The sequence below is a fragment of the Alexandromys fortis genome, unplaced genomic scaffold (assembly GCF_014885135.2).
Source record: "Alexandromys fortis isolate MF-2015 unplaced genomic scaffold, M_Fortis_MF-2015_v1.1 scaffold_208, whole genome shotgun sequence".
In the NCBI taxonomy this organism is placed as follows: domain Eukaryota; kingdom Metazoa; phylum Chordata; class Mammalia; order Rodentia; family Cricetidae; genus Alexandromys; species Alexandromys fortis.
In genome coordinates, this window is record NW_026068082.1 from 1,615,091 (window position 1) to 1,637,294 (window position 22,204).

General features: G+C 47.1%; 1 protein-coding gene across 4 annotated transcripts in view; it reads left to right on the top strand.

The window, feature by feature from the left end:
* Cracr2a (calcium release activated channel regulator 2A) overlaps positions 1-20,568 on the top strand; it is a 113,066-nt gene extending 92,498 nt beyond the window's left edge. For 3 of the 4 annotated variants that reach the window (XM_050122005.1, XM_050122003.1, XM_050122004.1), the window contains 5 exons: positions 4,139-4,220; positions 4,298-4,412; positions 12,018-12,119; positions 14,449-14,525; positions 15,853-20,568. In XM_050122005.1, coding sequence (XP_049977962.1) covers positions 4,139-4,220; positions 4,298-4,412; positions 12,018-12,119; positions 14,449-14,525; positions 15,853-15,937 — 461 coding nt within the window. In that variant the 3' untranslated portion in view covers positions 15,938-20,568. Of the gene's footprint in view, positions 1-4,138; positions 4,221-4,297; positions 4,413-10,066; positions 10,586-12,017; positions 12,120-14,448; positions 14,526-15,852 lie in introns of those variants that run through there. The other variant, XM_050122006.1, reaches the window with a different exon arrangement.
* Positions 20,569-22,204: the final 1,636 nt, after the last annotated feature.

The window sequence follows — 22,204 nt, forward strand, 5'->3', positions numbered from 1 at the left end:
AATGTAACACATCTTCAACTAATATCCCACAACACCACTCAGCAACACACACTGGGCCTTTCTTCAGACTCACCTCTGTCACTTGAGCTGACTTCCTGGTCTCCTACACTCCATGAGAAAAATGGTGTGTAGAACCTTTGCCTCTGTGTACAATAAGGTAAACCTTGTGGAGTCCTGCCTACTCCACCTCAGGACCCTGCCTGCTCCTTCATGAACAGCTGTTTGAACCTGTAGACATCAGTGGATGGTTTTTGTGGAGCCCTGGAGCTGGAAAGACCCTTGGGAATGGTCTATTCACATCCAGTCAGATTGTGAGGGGAGAGAGGCCCTCAGTGAGAGTGTCCATAAGAGAACAAGTCTCTCTGGCTTGTCCCCAGGGCTCAGGTACACTACTCCACATGGTTTCTTACCCTCCCTGTTTTAATCATGTCCTGTTAGAATGCGCTCTGTTTTCTCTTGACAACCAGTGAGGTCCCCATCCCCATGACCTGTAGGGAATTCCTGAAGCACCCTTGGGCCCTCCTGTAAGGCCAACTTGTGGACATATCCCCTCTCCTCCTTGCATGGTGACAGCCTGGACTGCCTTCACCAGAAAGGCTGGAGTCACCTTCTGGGGACCCTTCAGCTCACCTCTAATCCACACTGCTCTGCAGCTTGCTTCTAGTGACTGGTGATTTCTTTACTGTAGCTGTCAATCTAATCAGGTGGCAAGTTGAAGGACATCTCGATGTCATCATGGAATGTTCTGGCAGAATTTAGAGATTATGAAACACCAATGTAGTGTTCCTTCAAACCTCCATCCCCCTTATTATACAAAGAACAGAATCTCTAAAACTGAGGTGGGATGACATCATCAAGGTCATACTGCCTGTCATTGGCGGGGCCCAGGTCTTCTGGTGCTTGGACCTTTAGAGTGACAGATGGTCTTAAAACTCATCTATCCTGGCCGGGCCGTGGTGGCGCATGCCTTTAATCCCAGCACTCGGGAGGCAGAGGCAGGTGGATCTCTGTGAGTTTGAGGCCAGCCTGGTCTACAAGAGCTAGTTCCAGGACAGGAACCAAAAAGCTACGGAGAAACCCTATCTCCAAAAAAAAACAAAAAACAAAAACAAACAAACAAACAAACTCATCTGGTCCGGGCCCTTTGGCCCCACAGTACTCTACTGCCTCTTCTGTTGAGCTCTTGTTCTCCTGCCATCGTGTCTGGGTGTGCTCATTGTCATTCCATGCTCACCTTATGTTGTCCTTGTGCTCTGGCTGCACACCCAGCCTCTGTGGACTTGCTTACATGCTTCTCTGGCTGCCTGTCTGATGCTGGACAAGGAAATGCCTTTCGCATCCAGCGGGGACTCATGTCAAGCTCACCACTGCACAGAACACATTTGTCCAGCCCTCCATCTACCTCACTCCCTGCAAAATAGAGACACTATCCATCCTCTAGCAACCAATCGAAAAGGTAGAGGTGGCTTTCTGGAGGCAGCCAACACCAGCTGCCCCCAACAATACCCACTCGTCCTTTCCCAGTTTCCCATGCCAAGAACAGAAAGGTCATTCATGGGGCTTCAGGCCCTATGAGGGGTTTCAGATCCGACCCTGCCGGTGGTTACTCAAAAGTAGTGAGAAAGGAGGGAAGAGCATGCTCCACTAAAGCATAGTGAGTTGGGGTACTCCTCCCTCTCATACTTTTAACCAAGAGGAAAATTCACCCCCAGTTCAGCAGCTAGCAGCTGTCAACTGTTTTGATGAGTACACATGACCATGGGCTGCCTAGGGAGAGGAAGATTTAGGTAGCCTGTGCTCCAGGTAAGGATGCTGGAATGGGGTGTGGAGCCTTGACTGCAGTTTCTCATCTCTCTGTGTGTGTGTTTATGTGTGTGTGTGTGTGTATCTGCACACCCTCATGGAGGCCTACATGAAAACAGTGGAAATACAATGAAAACATTCTACTCTTTTTCTCACCCAGATGAATCCATTCCTGTCTCTGACCCTGTCTGTGAAGCAAAGGGCCTGGGGTGACATTTACCACTTCCTGCTTCTTCTGTAACTGCTGAGTTTCTCCTGCTACTCTCTGTGAAGGCTTGTTCCTTGTTCTGCTCTTTCTCCCTGCAGGGTAAGGACTCTTGGGCCTCTGGGAAAGTGGAAAGGGATGCCTTCGAGTTCTGCAACCAGGAGTCATAAATAATAAGGCTTAAAAAACAGCTTTATGCATGTTTGAACATTCTTAGGCTCCCAGGAGAGAAAAAGGCCTATGAAAGGGGTGTTCACCCTGTGAGCAGAGGGCCTTATGTGTCTTATACTAGATGTGAATGTGGCCTAACACCAAAGTGTGGATTGCTTTGGGGGTGGGTTACTCAGTCTAGGGGTTGTAACCCACCCCGCAATCCAGTTACTCCAGGGTCTCGGAGGGGCGCTACCTGGAAGGGAATGAGCTAAGACAGAAGAAGGAGGCCAAGAAAATTTGTCAAAGCCTCCGTTTATTAGGGACGGGTTACAGTTTATATATGGTAAGGAATGGGGGGCAGGGTAACTGGATTCTTGCCGCGTGTTCCAGGTCACGTAGGCCAGGAGGTAGGCTAGGAAGTCAAGTGGCCACACCTGGTTTCCTGGATAGCTGGAATGTGAGGCGGGTTCCGCTAAGAGATTGCTGCTAATTGGGTGAGGGGCATTCTGCAGACTCCCCAGGGTGATGGTTCCTGTAATGATTGTTAGTGGGGAAATGGCTCCTGACACCAAAGTGTAAACTTACCTAAAACATTACCTGATATTCTCTGTGTGTGTGACTCCATTGTGTAGTCCTCACACAATATACATACACACATACATACATACATACATACATACATACATACATACATAGAGTAAGCTATGCCACACAAAATAAAGCACAGGTATGCTTGCAAACCACAGTCATACCCCATTGAGTTTAATGTGTGGCCCAAGACAATTATTCATCTTTCAATGTAGCTCAGAGAATCCAGAAGGTTGGAGAATCCTAGAAGACCTTGTGTTGAGATTTTCAGTTCTCAGGACTGCACAGACTACCTGTCACTGACCTGCCCCTGACCCTCTGGGTAGTCCATCCTGGGGAGGGTCAAGGGCCACACAACTGAAGAGATGATCATAAGTAGTCTCATGATGACTGAGTCCTAGACCCTTCTCAGGAGTGAATGCTGCCTTTGTCCCTTTCTCCTACCTCCTCTTTGTTCTTCTGCTCCCTGCCAACCCCTCCCCTCCTCCTGCTCTTCCTCCACTCATCTTCCTCCTCTCCAAGCTCCCCCTTTATACACCTTTGGGTTATCTGATAGGAATATTAACGTATGCTTCATCCCCTCAAGGATGTTTGAATTTACTAGGAACATTTTGAAAGTGGTTTCACCAAAAGAAGAGATGAGAGGGGCAAGCTACAGAGTAAGGAATAAATGTGATGGTTGTTATCTCATTAGCAAATCTCATTGCACATTGCTTTTGTACATAGGCCCTGACATGACTTTAGCCAGTATCTGTAGTTGGAGGCTGCTTGTTTATCCCCAGCTGTTCAGCTCCAAAATAACCACACAGAAACTATATTAATTATATCACTGCTTGACCTATTAGCTCTAGCTTCTTACTGGCCAGCTCTTACAACTTAATTTAATCCATTTCTATTCATCTGTGTATCACCATGTGGCTGTGTCTTACCAGCAAGATTCTGGATCATTTGTTCCTGGCAGTGGCTACATGGCGTCTCCTGATTCTGTTGTCTTTTTCCCAGAATTCAGTTTAGTTTTTCCCATCTACTTCTATTCTGCCCTGCCAGGCCCAAGACATATTCTTTACTCATTAACCAATAAAAACAACACATACACAGAAGGACCTTCCACACCAAGCATCCTACAGTAGGTGCATAGTGGTATAGTAAGAAGCCCACAACTAAGATGGCTTCATTGATGCCATCAAATCCTTCAGTCTGAAACAGGACCAGAAATCAAGTCTCATGGCTCCCTGTGCAATGCTCAGTCAATCTTCCCACACTGTTCTGTAGCCACTATTCAGGGAAGGTGGGCTGCTCTGGTTCCAGACAGAGAGGCATTGTCTCTGAACTTGGAACCAAGGATTCCCATGGCCAACGCAGCTCTCACGGGCCTGTTTCTCCTTGCAGGCATCGACTACCGAGTGAAGACGGTCACGGTGGACAACGCGCAGGTGGCTCTACAGCTGTGGGACACTGCTGGGCAGGAGAGGTGAGGTGCTGCACACCCGGGTCCCAGGCCAGGGCTCCCAAGGAAGGTGAGTACCTGACGCTGCTCTCCCGTGGCAGGTATCGCTGTGTCACTCAGCAGTTCTTCAGAAAGGCCGACGGCGTGGTTGTTATGTATGACCTCACAGCCAAGCAATCCTTCCTGTCGATCCGGCAGTGGCTGAGCAGCGTGGAGGTGAGCAGTCCCCTTCCTGGGAGGTCTTGGGCTTGCCAGACTTCTCTCTGCTCCCCGACTCTCCCTTGTGGCCCTCAGCATATTCACAACTTTATCCCAGCCCCACCTGCCCTTCCTGGACTCTTCTTCCCATTTGGCTCTGACGTCTGACTTCTCCCACCCTAATCTGCCCCTTTTTCAACGTCTCAGCTGAACCATGCCCTTTGTCAGCTGCTGATCTGCATGTGTCCCATTACCAAGAACATTAGGGGACAAAATATAAGCAGATTTATAAGTTTCTGAGAGAATGGCTAATACAAATCATTTCTCAAAATTCTAAAACACTTACGGGTGTGAAGAACTAAAATTTGAAATGCCATGGGTTGTCTTTTCACTTAACTAATAAAAGTGGCAATGGTATGGGTAGATCCTATTTGAACTTTAAACTCATGACATAATCCTTCCCATCCTATCATCCTCGTCAGCATCATTCTCTTCCTCCCTCCTATCCTCGTCATCCTCCTTTTTGTCCTCTTTCTCCTGTCTTCCCTTCCCCTCCCCTTCTTCCTGATCTACTTTCTTTGTTGTTGGCAGTACCAGGAGAAACATACTCATGATCTGGGTTTTTGGTTTTATTTTATTTTATTTTGCACTTTTTGTCCTTGAAGTCCTGGAATCAGGCTGACATTTCCTGGAAGGTGGGGCAGGGCAGGGAAAGGTTTAGTGACTGTGGGATTCCCCTCTATATGCTATGAATATGCTTTATTACCATTGCTTAATAAAGAAGCTGCTTCAGCCTATAGCAGGACAGAATATAGCCAGGCTAGAAGAGAGAAATATGGGGAGTAGGTGGAGTCAAAGAGATGCCATGTAGCTGCTGAAGGAGAAGATGCCAGAATAGAACCTTACCCGGTAGCCACAGCCTCATGATGATACACAGATGAATAGAAATGGGTTAATTTAAAATGTAGTTAGTTAATAAGTCTGAGATAATAGGCCAAACAGTGTTGCAATTAATACAGTTTCTGTGTGATGATTTGGGTCTGGGCAGCCAGGAAACATAAGAGCGTTTTCTGGCTACATACGTTCTCCTTTCTCTGTACTATATTCTCAGCTCTTTCCCAGTCTTGCACATTGGAGGTCTACATAAAATGCTATTAGACAACAGGGTTTCCATTTGAAAATAGTTAGTCTAGTACAATTTAATATAATCTATCACATCTCAAAGTGAAGAAACTGAGCCTGTAACTTCTACAGATCTAGTCATTCTTCCCCTAGCCTCACACACATACACACACACACACACACACACACACACACACACACACACAGTTTGGATCAGAGCTGGGCAGTCCTAATGTCTGGCACTGATGGCAGTGATGGAGGCAAACACAGGACTACTTTCTCTTCTGTCACAAGAGTGTCACTAGTCTCCAGGGCTCCCAGAGAATCTGGGATCTCACTAGAGAACAAGAGATCAGGCCGAATCTGGTGAACAGGAAGAAATTTTGGGAGCTATGAGCTTGGTCCTTCACACAATCTTGTGCTGAGCGAGCGCCATGTGCCTCTCCTTGGTGGAATGGGGTCTTCAACACCGTGATCAGGTGCTTAGGCAGGTATTTACCTCACAGGAGCCTTGAGTCACTCATGGGCTTAGACACCAGGCTGAGGTGGTAAATTGTACATTACTAACTTGGGATCTTCTAAGTGTGGGTAATTTGTAGTTTGAATCTTGTCTTTTAAAACAAGTTTGACAGAAGGCGCTGATGAACTCTGAAGGAACTCTGAAGAGGCAGCACCTGAGCATTGGGCTCCACACTGAAGGCCAGGCCCTCCCTAGAGATGGACCAGCCCCGGGCCTGGAAATTAAAAAAAAAGAAAAAGAAAAAACAGAAACAAGCAAAAAAAAAAACAAAAAAACAAACAAAAAAAAAAAACCAGCCGTCCCGGTGGTTTTGTTTCTCAGCCTCCATAGTTCCTACCACGAATAAGTGCTTCCCACACTCCTCCATGCCCGGCAGTCTCCCGAGGGTCTTGTTAAAAGGCAGAGCCACTCATAGGTGCAGGCATATGAGATTTCAAACCTCCAACAGCTTCACAGGCAGGCCAATGCTGCTTTCCCTCTCTCAGAACAGCAAGGCTCTGAGTCTTTTTAAAGCACCTCCACCCCTCACCAGGACTTTTCTAAACACAGGCCATGTGCCCAGCACTCGCTAAACCTGAGAGGCTGGACCAGGGAAGCCTCCCCCCCCCCCCCCCCGTTCCAGGGCTCAGGGTTCAGGAGTGAGAGGAGGAGGCTGTGTCAAATGTTTGACTGCGTGTTGAAGGTGCGGAAAAGAAGCATCATGGATGTAATTATTCCCCCATTCTTGAAAAGCTAAGTCATTCTGCCTTGGCAACCGGCAATCAGAGGTGTCAGGTGACAGATTAAAACTTGACACCTAATTTGATCTGAGGGGAACTGAAAGTAATAAGTGCTTTATATTTGTGGAGAACCTTATTTTTTTCAAAGAGCTCAGAGCACTTTGCCAACTCCCTCGCCTGGAAAAGGAGGGCGGGGGGAGCTTTAATAACAGTCTTCAGGGCTTGAAGCTGCGTTATTAACAGAATGGTGGCCAGCTATTCCCAGCCACCCCCCAACCTCTCGTCCACCTGAAGGCTGGGAAACCAAGCCTTAAACTGTTGTGTTTGCCATGAATGGGGAAGATGTGGTCTTCAAAGAGGCTGTGTGGAGAGGGGACAGGTGCACAGGGAGGGAAAGGCAGTTCTTACCCTGTCAGCTCGGCCGCTTCCTGGCCCTGAATCGTGGACTTCTGTGTATGGTGCAGAGCATTGAACTCCTGGGGTCAGGAGGATGGCAGAACAAGAGTGGACACATGAGAGAACCTGAGGGTCCTTCCAGCTTGAAGGGTACTAGAGACCATCATGTAAGAACATCTGGAGAGTAACTCTGACTCTTATTTCACGGGAAAAAATATCTAGAGAAATTGTGTATGAAGAAAAGCTCGCTTGGCCCACAGTTCGGGAGAACCGAGGGCATGGTACCTGAACTGGCTTCACTCTGCCAGGACCCTCTTAGTTATACTGCATCATGATGGAAGGTGGTGGGGAGACAAGAAGTGGGGGGGCCAGGCTGACTCTGTTTATGACAACTCTCTTATAAGAAGTAACCAGGGCCGAGTGGTGGTGGCGCACGCCTTTAATCCCAGCACTCAGGAGGCAGAGGCAGGCGGGTCTCTGTGTGAGTTTGAGGCCAGCCTGGTCTACAGCGTGAATTCTAGATTGGTTAAGGTTACGTAGAGAAACCCAGTCTTGAAAAACAAAACCAAAAGAACTAACCAGGGGCTCACGAGAATTATCACTGCCTTCCAAGGGCACATGCCTCATGACATGACACCACCTGCTAGGCCCCATTTCTCCCACCGTCGTCACACAGAGAGCAGAGATGGTATGGGCATCAGTATCACTGAACAGAAGTGTCCTGCATGACGAGGTGGCTCTGATGTCACATCTCTCCTGCGTCCCCTCCTAGCTCTCCCTCACCAGGTAGCTCCACATTGCCTACGAGCCAGGTTCAGAAGAGGCTTGGGCTTGGCCCAGTCATGGTCCTTAATGACTCAACTGTGAGCCACAAGTCCTTCCTGCCAGCTCAGCATCCCTAGCCCCTCACCTCAGCACCTCTAGGAGAATGGATCTGACCATTCCGGTTTTGAGAGGGAAGCAGTTCTGCCCGAAGCACGCCATATTAAGACCATAGACAAGCTAGATATCTGAAGATCCCAGGGGACCTGTATCTGACAGAGCTCACAGACCTGGGTACAGCAATGCAGGCTGGTGTGTACCCCAAGTCCAGGCTGCAAATCTCCAAAGCCTGTTCTGCTTATTGAACTTCACGTTCAGATTTTCTTTTTTAATTATTCAGGTAGCATATTGCAATGCCTCTCCACTAAGGAAGTAGGAAATGATGAAAAGGTGAATCCATACAGAACAGCATCTCTGAGCTAAACAAACAACACACGCATGCGCTCACATGTGTATATGTATGCGCGAGCTCTCTCTCTCTCTCTCTCTCTCTCTCTCTCTCTCTCTCTCTCTCTCACACCTCACCTCACCTCAGAGAACAAAGAGAGGAAGCGACTTGTCCAAAGGCACCCACAGCTTGTGAGGTGCAGCTAGAACCTGGCTCTTGGCTCTGCCCCTGCATTCTTTCTTCATATGACCATGCTAAAATCTCCTAAAATGTAGGGGTATTGGTCTCTTCTCCAGGTCTTGTTTCTCCAATCTCATCTGTAGAGGTTCTGGCCCACTTCCCTCTCCCTTCCTGGTTGCAAGCGAAATCTCAGCCTGTGATCTTTGTCCTTGGTGACAATGCACAGCAGGGAGCAAAAATAGCAGTTTGATTTCCCCCCACATTCCAAGTTGAACTTGAAGTGCTGGCAGTTTAAAACGAACTGTACAAATAAATCTTGTTTTGACTCATAGTCCAGGGGGTGGATAAATATGGAAACCCTCAAGATATAATTTTGCAGTCATTTTTTTTCTTAGTATAACGGCGTGCTTTAATGTGCTGAGAAAAATTTTTTTCTGGCTCCAGAGAAATAGCAACATTCTCCCAGCTAAGTGCGTTTTCATGCCTCCAGCAAACAGATATTCACACATGCACATTTGGACATGCGCGTGCGCGCGCACACACACACACACACACACCACACACACCAGCTCAGCCCGGCAGCTGCACACCCAGGGCTGAGTGACAGTCTTCTGCTCCTAGTTGACAGTTCTTGTTCTGTAAAGCTAGAGACGGATGATCTTAAATTTCAACAAATCTGTCTTCCATCACGCTCAAATATGGAGAAAGGCAGCTATGGCAAATCAAAGTTCTAGAGAGATTTCTGTTAGAACATTCTAGAACAGGGACGTTTTCTAGAAGCCTGTTTTAAGGATCAGAGGCTAGTGGCTTAGCGAGCAGGACTTGCTAGAGGAATCATGCAGAGAGAAGGTGGCAGCTCCCAGTCTCCTGAGGACAGAGTGTGTGCCTGGCCAATGGGCTATGAGCTTTCAAACCGGCCCGTGGTGCATATTCTGGGATTCCAGGGCATTATCAACAACAGAGGGTAAAAAAGAACTGTTCACCATAGTCTCCCAGGCTTGGTAGAAGAATACCTCGCACTTTCGAAAGGAGATGTTCGACTGGAGGCAGAGCTTGGTGGGAGAGTGCCAGCCTTGCCTTCCGTTCCCGTCACCAAAATAACGATAATGAGAAATGACGATAAATTAAAATAATTAAAAATTTAAGAGGAAAATGTTGCAGCCTCTAATAGGTAATTATGTCTCTTTGTACCAAGTAGTACCAGATAGGCTGAAAACCTTGTTAGCAATAAGGAAGGCATCAACTTCAGGTAGACACTTCAGGAGTCAGGGAGGATCTATGGGTGATGGGGTCAGGATCATGTGGACTGCTGCTTGTCACAGTTAGCACGCCCTCTGGCCTTGTGCGATCTCCTTTACCTTGGAGCTGTGCCGTGTTCTCTGTTCTCAGGGCAGCCCACAGAGCGGAAGTGAGCTGTCCAGAGTGCTTGTGCAATGGATGAACAAGCAAAAGACAGGAATGGGATGCAGCTGGGAGTGTGGCCTGCTTTTCTGCTCTTTCTAAACTCTCCCCTTCCTCTGTCTAGGAATAGTTCCCAAAGAAGCGTGTCCTTCTTCCTGAGAGCGACGTTGGTGTTTGTTCTGAAGAAGGTCCACATCAGGCACGAGATGCAGGCCCCACCCCATCTTACTCAGACATTCGGTGCCCATCATCCCCTTTGCAAGGAAGCTGCAGCCTGACCTATTCTATCTACTAATAAAACCTGGGTTGAATTTCTATGCCAAGAATTTAGGTCTGATGCTCATATTCGCAGAATTTCCATGTCAAGAAATCCCACAAACCTTAGTCATTCTCACACATATGTCTACAAATAGATCTTTCTCATGTGCTCTAAACAGCAAGTCTTTTGGCCCAGTTCCCCAAATCCTCCTCTTTTCTTCCTTTTATGTGAAAAAAAACCCTCTTTGCATAAGTATTCTGTTGTCTGCGCACTCACAGGGCGGATTGGGGCATTCCCGTTAAGTAACCCTCGGCTAACAAGGAACCACATGTAGCAGTCCATATATGCTGTTAGCTGGTTTTCTCACTGTAGAGAAGTACTATTTACTTGTCAACTACCCATGCGATTTGATTTATTTTAGTGGGTCAGAAGACGGGAGACATCATTGTGAACATACATCTCTCTCTTCCCAGTGGGTGCCATTTTTAGAGCGTTCTATTTAGTAACGCACCCAGGCAGCAGAGTGCTCCCTAGAAATATGAATCTAGACAGCAATTTCAGAGAAGGATGGACCCGTGGACTCAGCAGCCTTCGTCTTTTGTTCTGTGGCTGAATTGTGCCTTTTTGGTCCTCTGAGCCTGATGTCCCTGTTAGCAAATGAGGATTACCTTCTCCCACTGAACTGCAGTAAAAAAAAAAAAAAATGAACGTGCAGATTAAGTAAACACAAAGGGTTTAATTTCAGAGGTAATTGCATTTAAACTTTAGACCAGGCATTCTGATCAGATGCTCTTTAGCCGTTTGCATGAGATGCCGAGGTAAAGCAAGTGAGACTTTTGGCAAAGCCAGAACTCAGGCTTCTAAGCGTCTATTATCCCACAGCCCCTCTATTTAGCAAAACATTTAGCTACAGTGAATAACTATTTGTTACCAAATTATGATTAAAAGCCCCTAATTAAGTAATTCAAAAAGTAAAACATCAACCTTCTTAAATGTAAACATTACTGTATTTACTCACTATATAACTGTGTGTCCCAGGCCCATTGTTCCACCTCTAGGGACACACATGTAGCACCCCCTTTTTGCCCATAGGGCAGAGCCTCCAGGATGTGGCCAAGATGTCACAGCCACTACAAGAACAAACACAGTTGTCATCTTGTGTGAAGTCATCTCTTCTGAATAGAGACTGTGGCTTCCATGGCACAAAGCTCTTCCCTAAGCCGGGCTTTCTTAGGAGTCAGAGCTCCCAGGAGTGTGAGTCCTTAGTGCCTGCCCCCAGCTAAGCTGACAGCAGCCACCTATGGAGGGAACTCTTTGGTTCAGTACGATGATTCAGATTTGAGTGTCTCCTCGGGGAGCTCATGTGTCACAGAGGTTCAAGACGCCACCTCTCCTCAAAGCAACCATAGACCAGCTCCAATCTACAGTAACTAATTTCCTAGGTTTGTTCTACTTTGTTAGCCTGGGTCTGGTGACTTAGCAAAGCTCTCTGTAAGTCAGAATTCACCATCCCTTGGTGTCCATGCCCTCTCTCTCATCCTGTTATTTCCTCTTCATTGCAAGTGGAAAGTTGGTATGTCTAATACAAGAGCCAGAGGTTGGTGAAAAGAGAGAGATCTTTGCATGGATGGGCAGTGGGGAGGAGGCGAGAGACAGGTCCTAGCACTTTGCAGAAGCATTGGCCAATGGACTCGAATCTCACTCTTCCGTGCTGGGCTCTCCTATGAGTCTGGATTCTTCCAGGCAGCCCTGTGAACCGGCTGTCTGGCATCATCCAGGGAGATTTCTCTCAGTGAAGGGATGATCTGTTCCGCAGGAAGCTGTGGGAGACCGGATTCCTGTTCTGCTGCTGGGCAATAAACTTGACAATGAGAAGGAACGGGAAGTCCCCCGAGGCCTGGGAGAGCAACTTGCCAAGGTAAAAAAAGCCCATATTTTTCTCTTTCTGGATAGGACAGAGGCCCTCCCGGTATTCAGGAATAAGCTCAGGAGCCCTGGTAGGAACTTCTGGAAGCCCTGTTGAAGGGAAGTAATTGAACATCTTGGCATCTTGGGAATGACTCGGGTCCTATACATGTACAGCTGTAAAGAGAGGTGAGGTTCGTAAGATGGAGCTGCATGAGGGACACTGGGTAAGAGAGTTGCCCTAACCCCTTTTATGTGTAACATGGAATTACAAGTTCTAAGAAAACGGGAGGCTGTTTCCTCTAATCTTGGTCGGGTGCTGAAATACCACCATCTGCATCTCTACTTGATCGCCCGAGACAATGAAAACCTCACCATCCCCTGAGCAGCAGTGTGGACCACTTTGCTGTGGAATATTTTTGATATAAAATCTCAAAAGTGAGATCTGAAAAACTCAAGGGGGAGGCTGAAAAAGTCTGATAAGTATCAAAAAATAAGTAGCGGCCTTTGGGACCAGCAGGGCCCAGTGGAAAATGGGGGGGCAGAAAGGCTCCCCTTGTGTTCCTTTCTTGCCTCTGGTTTCATGGAACTGTGTACCCAGAAGAAGGCACAGTGCCCAGTGATTTTAAGTTCTTAAAATTGTTTACTCAAAACAGGACTTAAGCTCAGAGCCCAAAATGAGCACAGATGGTAAGGATCAAAGGAGAGGATGCTGACGGGTCTGACTGGTGTCTGAGCAGGGTCACTGGGCACAGCCACGGTCCTGACATTCAAAGGATTTGATGATAGGCAGGCTTTTGGGTTTTGTTCCTTTGTTTGTCTTGTTTTTGCATCCCATCTAGCAGGATATCTAACTGGAACTGGCATGAGGCTCTTTATAAACCTTATCTCACTTATGGTGAATATCCAAATGTCTCATTAGAGAAATATTAATATATTTGATTACAACGATCTGTCCCAGACCCACTGAGGGTATTATGTAATGTGTAGTATATATTTATTACCTTTCTGAAATAAGAAACTTTGGAATTTCAAATACAGCTAGATAAAAATACTTCAGCTGAAGAATACAAACCTGAATTATTATTATTATCATCCCATTTTCTTTTACGTTCTCTCTTTTTTATTTTTGATTCTATTTTTGTACTGAGGCAAGGTTTACTATATCCCTAGATGACCTTGAACTCCAATCTTTCTGTTTCTACCTTAAAGTGCCAGGATTACAGATGTGTGCCAACATGTTCTTTTTATGCAGTGCTGGGGAACACACACACACACACACACACATACACACACACCACACACACATATTTAATTTTCAATTGGTAAAAAAATAAATAAACATGTAGACATTAGCTGAATGATTAATTCCAAGTGGAGTAGTCTAGGGCGAGCCATTGAAGCGGAAAGGCAAGCCATGTGTTCCAGGTCTAGGTTCTGGACCTTTCTGTTTGCACCTCCATCCTTGATGTGGCTCCTCTTATAGCCTTCTCCAGAGTCAGTGTTGGGCAGAAAGTACACAGGAAGATATAGAATATGTGGGGCACAAGGCAGAGACTGGAACAGGGTCTCTGAGTGTTGGACGAAAAGATCTGAATTGGAAGCCACTGTTTTCAAAGCCCCCTGAGCTAGTCTTCAGAGTGTCTAGGCCACCACCGACCCCACCCTCCAAAGGCAGAGCATCCAAACCAGAGCTCGGTTCTTTTATCACTGTTGTTATGAAGTAGGTAACCTATTACCTATTAATGGAAGTGATCAATGGACATGGGGTCCTTGGCCCAGAGCCCCCAGGTACACAGCATCACCTCTGCCTAATGAGTGATAGACAGTTGCCCATATACAGATGCTCACAGCTGGGGCAGTCACAGTACAAGCTTACTGGAGCCCCATGACCTCTGCCCAAGTCTACAGAAGAGCAACGTCCTATAGCAGCAGTTTTAGGGGAGCCCTTCTGCTCATTAAATGCCTGACTTGAGCAGATCTGCCACACTGCCTCTCGAGACTCGGATTCCCTGCCTGAAAAATGGTAACAGCGTTGTCCACTTTTGCCTTTCTACCTGCTTCAAAGGCGGATGTGAACCTGAAACAAGCAAGTCCAGTCTTGACCGAGCTTCAAGAAAGTGTAAAGCACAGGCGGGCACTAGGTTGTTATCGTAGAATTGCTATATTGTTACTGTTTGCCAATAGCTCCATACAGAACCAGCATTTATCCGGGGCCTAAAGAGAAAGAAACCAACTGGGACAGAGGAGGAGGCAAGGCTGTAGTCATAGCTCCTCGGCTTCCTTTGGTCCCCACACTCTTCCAGTTCCTTCCACATGCCCCTTCTGCTCTGTGATTCCAGGATAACAGTTTGATCTTCTATGAATGCAGCGCCTATTCCGGTCACAACACCAAAGAGTCCCTGCTCCACCTGGCCAGGTAGGAAAAGCACCCAGCCAGTGAAACACTGCTGAGCCCAGCTGCAGGCAGGCTGGCTGGTGCCTGCTGCCCTCCCTAGTTCCCGGTCAAGCCGGATCTGAGCCTCTTTTCCTGTCTTCTGAGCCCCTGAGTGCGGGCACAACTGGGATTTTAATGGGGGATCTTTGGGGGCCAAAGTCAGCCTTCTGAAATAATAGTGGAGGGAAGAAGAGCACCCCTGCCTGTCACCTCTACTGCAGTCCCCTTCAGTCGTGGAGGCTGCCCTTTGCCCAGAAAATGCACCTCCAAAGCGTCCCATCAGAAGTCTGCATTAGCAGTAGCTGACATCGCAGTGGGATCAGTTAAGAGCCTGCGTGGGAACAAGTGGAGTTCGCAGTATGGACTCTTGGGTTGGAGAGTGGGGAACCAGAGAGAGAGATGGGCTGTGTAAAAGTGAAGCAAGCAGGGCACCCTCCTGAAGGCAGGAACAGTACTGAAAGGGCTGGCCATGTAGAAAGACTCCAAGAGTCTGTCTACACTAAAAAACGAGGCAAACCAAACCACCCCGGGAGCCTTTTCAGCACCCGAGCATCGGTCCATCCTTCCAGCCAGCAAGCACTGAGCGCTACCCAGGTTACACTCAGCACTCCTGCTGGGGCATCTGAAAATCCCTGACTTTGAGTAATTAAGACTCAAGGACAAGTCTTCTATGTGTTAGAGCGGCTAAGGGTTGTGACATACACTGAAGGGAAAGTTCTCGACCTTTCTCTGCCATCACTCACTGACTACATTGGGAATGTAAGGCAATAAGTCACACCCTCCCTGCCTACTAACAGGTTGTGAAATCAAAGGAGACAAAGCAGGTGTGAGTGCCTGGGGCGCACAGAGGAAGACCCTTCCTGCCATTGTCACCTCGCACCTCCTATGTTTACCTGGAGCCCTGGGCACAGGTGCCATCCTGCAGAGTTGACAACCAGTCATGAACATCTGCTGAGCTTCAGATGTATAATTTGTAATTGTGGTGGCTGCAGAGTCCCCAGGATAAAGGCGCAGTCTTGGTCCTTAAGCAAACGCATATGACCCTGAGCAATGGAGTCACACAGAGAGGGATTAGCGTGCTGCAGGGACCGAGGTTCAGCAAGATGATCAGGGGTGGCTTTCCCGGTGGAGGTGTCGCGACGAGTCCATGGTGACTGAGCTCTGTCCTCACAATTATAGTCATGCTCCCATGTAGACTTTAAACACTGGTGCTCAGGTGAGGGCTGCTGGTCCACGGTGCCAGCCCCCAGCCTGGCAGTTTCTGCGGCTAACACTATCTCTTCTTCTTCCCCCTCCCCACACTGCCCAGGTTACTCAAGGAGCAAGAGGACACAGTGAGGAAGGACACCATTCAGGTTGGCCCCCCAGCCAAGAAGAAATCCTGTTGTGTCTGACAGGAGGCCTCCGCGGCCATCCCAACCGCGCCCAGTGCCACCTTCAGCTGACAGGAGGCCTTCCGTGGCCATCCTAACCGCGCCCAGGGTCACCTTCAGCCAGCAATCCTCCACAGGCCAAGGTCACGTGGCTACCTGAACAGCGCTTGGTCTCCTATGTAGCAATACCTGGCAAGGCCCGCCCTGCCTTGTCCTTGTTGGTGACTTGCCTCCCCTAATGGGAGGAAGCGCCTGCAGCCAAAAGGCTGTTTTTTCTTCTATCTTAAAGATCTCTTCTACACCCCAATACCTACTTCTTCCCCACCCCCAAGGTGCTTTGGTGAAGGACAGGAGCAGATGGGATTTTCCAGAAAAGTCACCATGTGCCTTCGACACCTCCCTTCTCCTCGCTGCATGCCCTTAGGAGGCGCTGCACTGAGGTTGCCATGGCAACTGTGCAGGGGCAACGTGATGTTTCTTGAAGGCCAAAGAGGTGCCATTTGGGTGATCCTGAGGTAGACTGCCTTTGCTTTGGCCCCTGTTCTCCAGAAAGCAGAGAGCTGCTGTGGACATGCACGTCATGGACCTTGAGACACTCGAGGGTCTGCTCCAGTTCCCGGGGCTCTTTCTCTGCTTCTTCCTGAGTTCCCGGACCACAGGCTTCACAGCCTCTCCCAGCAGCCACTGCACCCTCTGGATCTGTGCTGTGGTCTCTGCAATGTGCTTCCTGAAGAGCCTCAACCCTGACCCCAGGGTGAACGGCAGTGACAACTCCACACCTGGAGCCACACAGCAGGCGTATTCCTATGCCTTCTTTGACAAAGAAACCAAAAGAGGAAGCCATCTATAACCAAAGACGGTGACTGTTCTGGAGGGTCTGAATAAGATATGTGTGGCTGTGTAGAAGGCATTTCCTCCAAATACCTCTTTGGGAAATCACATTTGGTTATTGACAAGGTAGATTGACAGGCAGGTGTGGCAGGGGATGGGGACCCAACACTAGGTCCATAATTATTGGCTTCATTTTATTTCATTTTCCTTTATTCTAGGAGGTTGTATTCTTTTTTAAAATGTAGCTGTGATGTTGACATTTTGCTAGTGCTTAAGAAGTGAGCTGCCTGTAGCTGCTGGCTTCAGCAGAGGGGCCTGACTTCAGGGTCCGTTCCCTGCTGGTGGTCAGTGCTGTCTGGCTGTCTGGCTGTCCTGTTACTGCTCAGCGCTGACTGTCTGGATGGTAGAAGGTACATCTTTGCGCTGGATGGAAGACAGGATAAAAAGACCACAAAGGTCCCTATTTACAAGTGATTGACATTCCAAGTCAATAGCTGAAGAGCCAGGCACCAGCTCCAGGAAAGGCTGGAGGCCCAACAAGCGATACTCACTAAGGGGACAGAATATTAGGGGCAACCTCACACAGCCACATAAACAAAGAGCAACAGTGAGCTAGAGTTCCTAGGCACGTTTTACAGCCTCTTCCCCAGCGCCACTAAGGAACGAGAGCCCCCATAGTTATCGGGCACATGCTTGCTTGCATTTCTCAGGGTTTTTCCTGATCTCGCCTGTGCAGGAAGCAGAGAGCTGTGGAGGATGTTTAGCGATCCTCTACCTGAGCGTCACACCTGAGTGCCTTGAGGAGGCCATGATCTCAGTGGGCCAGCTCCCACTCCACACCCCTGCCCCATCAGTTAAAGACACGATGGCTTATTCGATGCTGGGGTCGTTCTGCTCGGATACATAGGGTGCCTTGTGATGGCTCTGTGACACAGTCATTGTCCTTCACGGGCTGGCCTCAGACCTCAGTTTCAGACTGGAGACAACGCCCAAGAAGCCCCGCTCCCTAGCAGAAGTGCGTTGGTGGTAGTTACGCTCCTGGGTTGGAGCCTGCAGAAGGGATATGGGAGCCAGTCAGAGGGAGTGCTTACTCTGCGTGTGTGGAGGATGGGTACAAGGTAGGATGGCCGTGGGGAGCGTGGCTGGCTCCTTTGCTTCTGACTAGAGACAGAACTGGAATTCACTAAGTGAAAGGGCTGTACCTGGGATCCTCTAGGTCCCCAGATGCCTTAATGCCCAGCACAATGTCCCTACTAGAGCTACCATTCCTGTTTAAAAACAAAGTGCCTTGAAGGATTTGGAGGTCCTGGAGGAACCCTGGTGCCAAGCCTTTGGACATGTGGCAAATTCCGTGATTATCCAGAGGTCCAGGAGTGGGTAGAAACAGAGGCAGGAGGCCTAGGTTGCCCTCTCCCTTTTTTAGCCCCACTATAAAGGATAGAAGAATGTGAGCTTCCGTGGGGCTCTGAGAAGTCCCTTGTCCCCAGCTCTCTGCTTCTCCTCCTCCCATTCTGTTTCAGATACTGTGTGGTTCTGAGCCACCCTTAGGAGCTGTCACGCTGGCCCAGAGGCTGGCAGAGCATTCAGAAGAACCTTCTTCTGGTGCCATCCCATCTGTACCCCTGTTGACTGACCAGCTTTCCTGCTCATTCGTCATAGACCAAAAGTTTCAATGTCTTCCTCCCATGGAGCTCAAGTTACAGAGACAATGGCCAGGAAGGACCCAGCCCTGTCCTCAGTACTTCACCGGTGCTGGTTCCCAGGGCCTGTTTTCATGGGTAGCACAGAGTCACTGCCCAGCCCACTTTCCAGACCTCTGCCCTGAACGGACACACTTACCAGCCCAACTCATCTGAACATCTCACTTTCCCACATCCTTCTCACGCATAGCTGACCCAGCTGTTTTCTGTCTGCTGCCACCCACAACCTTAGGCTGCCAAGTCAGGAAAGCCAGCACCAAACTAATGTCCCAAGGGTTTCGTTCCTGCTTAGGGATTGATTCTCGCAGCATCTTTGGGGTATTTCATGTTACCCTGCGAACATGCGGTTTCTTCCTTCTCCCCCTTTGTACTTTCTGTCCTGTTCTTCACCTAATTCTGGACTCCCCACCCTCTGTCCTCAGAAGTCCACTCGATCCAGACCTGTGAACTTTGCCCAACAGCCCTACTCTGTGTCTGCCGTGAACAGTGATCTGAAAGGTCTTCATCTAGTTTCAATTAAGGTGCTAACAAGCGGTGGCCCCAGGGCTGCCACTCTGCTTTTAGGGAGCTCTAAGAAAGGGAGTGTGTCAGGTCAAAGGACGAGTCTCTGGTCGCAACATTTTAATCCCTAAGAGTTTACAGGGATCAAATATTTGAGACCATGCTGCCTTTCCCTCCTCCCCTCTCGGAGGTCTGTTTGCTTCATGCATTGTGAGCTCCGCTGCTAGGTTCAAATATATTCAAGCAATAGCATCTTGAGTATATAGTAGCATCCTCTGTGTTCACTAACAAACTTTTGTCTTAAAGTCGGGTTGTGGTCCCTCTTTTATTTTCTGTTTACATGGTATAGTTTTTTACCTTCCAACCTGGGTATCTTTAGAGAGTCTCTTATAAATGCAAGATAGTTGGCTCATGGTTTTTAAAAAAAGTCCATTTCCAGTATCTTTTAATTGGAAATTTTAGTTTGTTTTCATTTAATCTGATTAATAAGAAAGGATATGTCTACCACTCTGCCATTTCCTTTCTATATATAATATATATTTTAGTCCTTTGTTTTTCCATCACCACCTTTTTTTCTATTAAATAGATATTTGCTGGTTCATTATTTAATTATCTTATCTGCTTTCTATTTTTAAACTATATCTTCTTGGTACTTACAGTAAAGGTTACAATGAACATTTCAATTTGTAACTATATATTTAGATGAATAACAACTTAATTTTTTTGTTCTTTTTTTTTCCAACTTAATTTTTTTAATTTAGGGCTTTACTTTTTATTTCACCCAACTGCTAACTGACTTAAGATAGCAACATAAATGAACAACAAAATATTAATTGCCTGTTTTTAATGCTGAATTAATTTTGAATACTAAGTAAATCCTAAAATGTGATTTTTGAAAAATGTAGCTTTGAGATGCTACAAGTATCAGAAAATTATGAATCTCCATCTTGAGTATTAGTTAAATAACAACTTATTTTTAATAAGACACAAAATTCTGATTCTGTGTCGTTCTATTCTCCTTTGTGTTGATATATTATCAATAATTATCTTTATACCAGTGAGCCAGTCATGTAGATTTACAGTTATTGCTTCATGCATTCATCCTTTAGTTTGTCCTTTAAAAGGAGTTATGAGTGGTCAAGGTGCAGAGAATAAATGTCAACGGAATGCTCATCTATAAATGGGATGTTTATATCTCAGTAATCCCAAAACTCAGGGACCATCACAGAAGAGAGGACGATATGACCTCTCTTTGCTTGGGGCGGGCCAGGCCAAAAAGGCATCGTCTGAGTGTCTGACAGGACCTCTTCACACATGAACTCATCGTACCTGTGGTTGCCTGAACAAGATCAAGCCAGTCAACATCCCAGCATCGGGTGGAAGATGCTCATGAACCTCTACCCTCAGACAAGGGGCTGCTGATGGCTTCTGGGGAGGAATAATCAGTTTTCTTTAAGGGTGTGGCCCCTGGGGAATCAACCATGCTCCAGTGGATGGCCTAACACTTAGGAATATATGGACAGTACTATTTAGATTCAGTGGGTTATTAAAAACTCACAAAAAGAACGAAAAATTGGGAGAGAATATTGAAAATGAGGAGTTGGGTTTGGGAGAAATTGGGGGAGAGATGGGGTGAATATGATCAAAATATATGTACATATGAAATTAGCAAAGAATTAATAAAAATATTTATTTTAATAGTGTCATAAGTAAAAGATACATTTATGTTGTCTTTTATATTTAGCTGTATAATTTTACCAGTGTGATTATTGCTTCATGTTTTTCACATACCTGACTCTCTCTGTTTGCCTGAAGGATTCCCTTTGAGCTTCTCAGGATCTACCTACCAGAGCAAAACTCGTTCAGTTTCTATCTATCTGGAAATGTATTAGTTTAGTCTATTTAGGGATATAGTTTGGCAAGATAGAAAATTTTTAGTTAGCTTTCTTTTTCAATACCATGTCTATGCTACTCCACTGTGCCTGGCGGCCATAGTTCCTGGTATGAGATTAGCTCAGCCCCACTGAAGATTCCTTGTATGAGATGTTGCTTTTCTCTCTGGGCTTTCAAAGTTCTTTGTCTTTTGTGGATGGATTTTGATGTCTGACTGTGAGTCTCTTTCCATACATCCTACTTAGATGCTGTTGAGCTTCTTGGATGGTTGACTAGGTTGATAGCTTTCATAAGTTGGGAAGGTTTCTGCCATTATTTCTTCTCATCCCTTCTCTTCTGCTTCCAGAATTCTCGCTATGCAGAGCTGGTATTATTGATAGTCTCCTGGGTCTTTACAGTTCCATTTGTTCCTCTCCATCCCATTTCCTCGGTGTTCCTCACTACGGAGAACCTCAATTGGCCTGCCTTCAATGTCACCGATTCTTTCCTCTGCCTGATCGAATTCAGGTTTTATGTAAACTTTTATAATCACTATTGTACTTTGTAGCTCCAGAATATCCATGTTGTTCATTGTTAGGATCGATTTCCTTTACTTGGTAAAATATGACTCGCCCCTTTTCCTAGTTCCTCAGGGATGGCTTCCCCCAGGTCATGTGGGCACATTTAAAATGGCTTGCATTTAGGGTGGCAAGATGACTGAGTGGGTAAAAGCACCTGCCACAAAAGCCTGATGACCGACAGGGAAGTTTGAACCCTTGGTGGAAGGAGAGAACTGGATTCTAGAAGCCATCTTCTGGCCTCCATATGCATGTGTGGCAATTGTGCACTCTGGTTACACACACACACACACACACACACACACACATAGTGCTAATGATAATAACAATACACAAATGACTTTTTAAATAGCTTAGATTTCAAGTCTCACATCTGTGTGCAAATCAAGTCCCTCCTTCCTTTTTCACAGTGTGTATAATACAGCAGGAATCTGGGCTCCCTGTCCTCTCTTGTGAATTGAACAAGGGAAGAATGCATTTCGATCAGGAAAACTCTGTCCTCCAACTGAGCTCCGGGAAGCCCTTGGTGAAATGAGCTCCCCCCGGGAGGGTTCAGGCCCTTAGGTAGGTGAGGGGATGCTGGTGTCCTCGGCTAGATCTCCATGTTCTTACTCCCTGCATTAGAGACTATACAAAGCTCTGCTAGCAGAGGACAATGGTGCAAAGGTAGAAAAATCACATCTGGAGTTTGGGAACTAAAAGGCAGTTTTACTGCAGAATATTGAAAGCAGAGCCCACATGCATGGCATGGTGAGCCTAATTCCTAAGTGGCTGCTGGTTGGAATCAAAGCCCCTATTTGACTTCC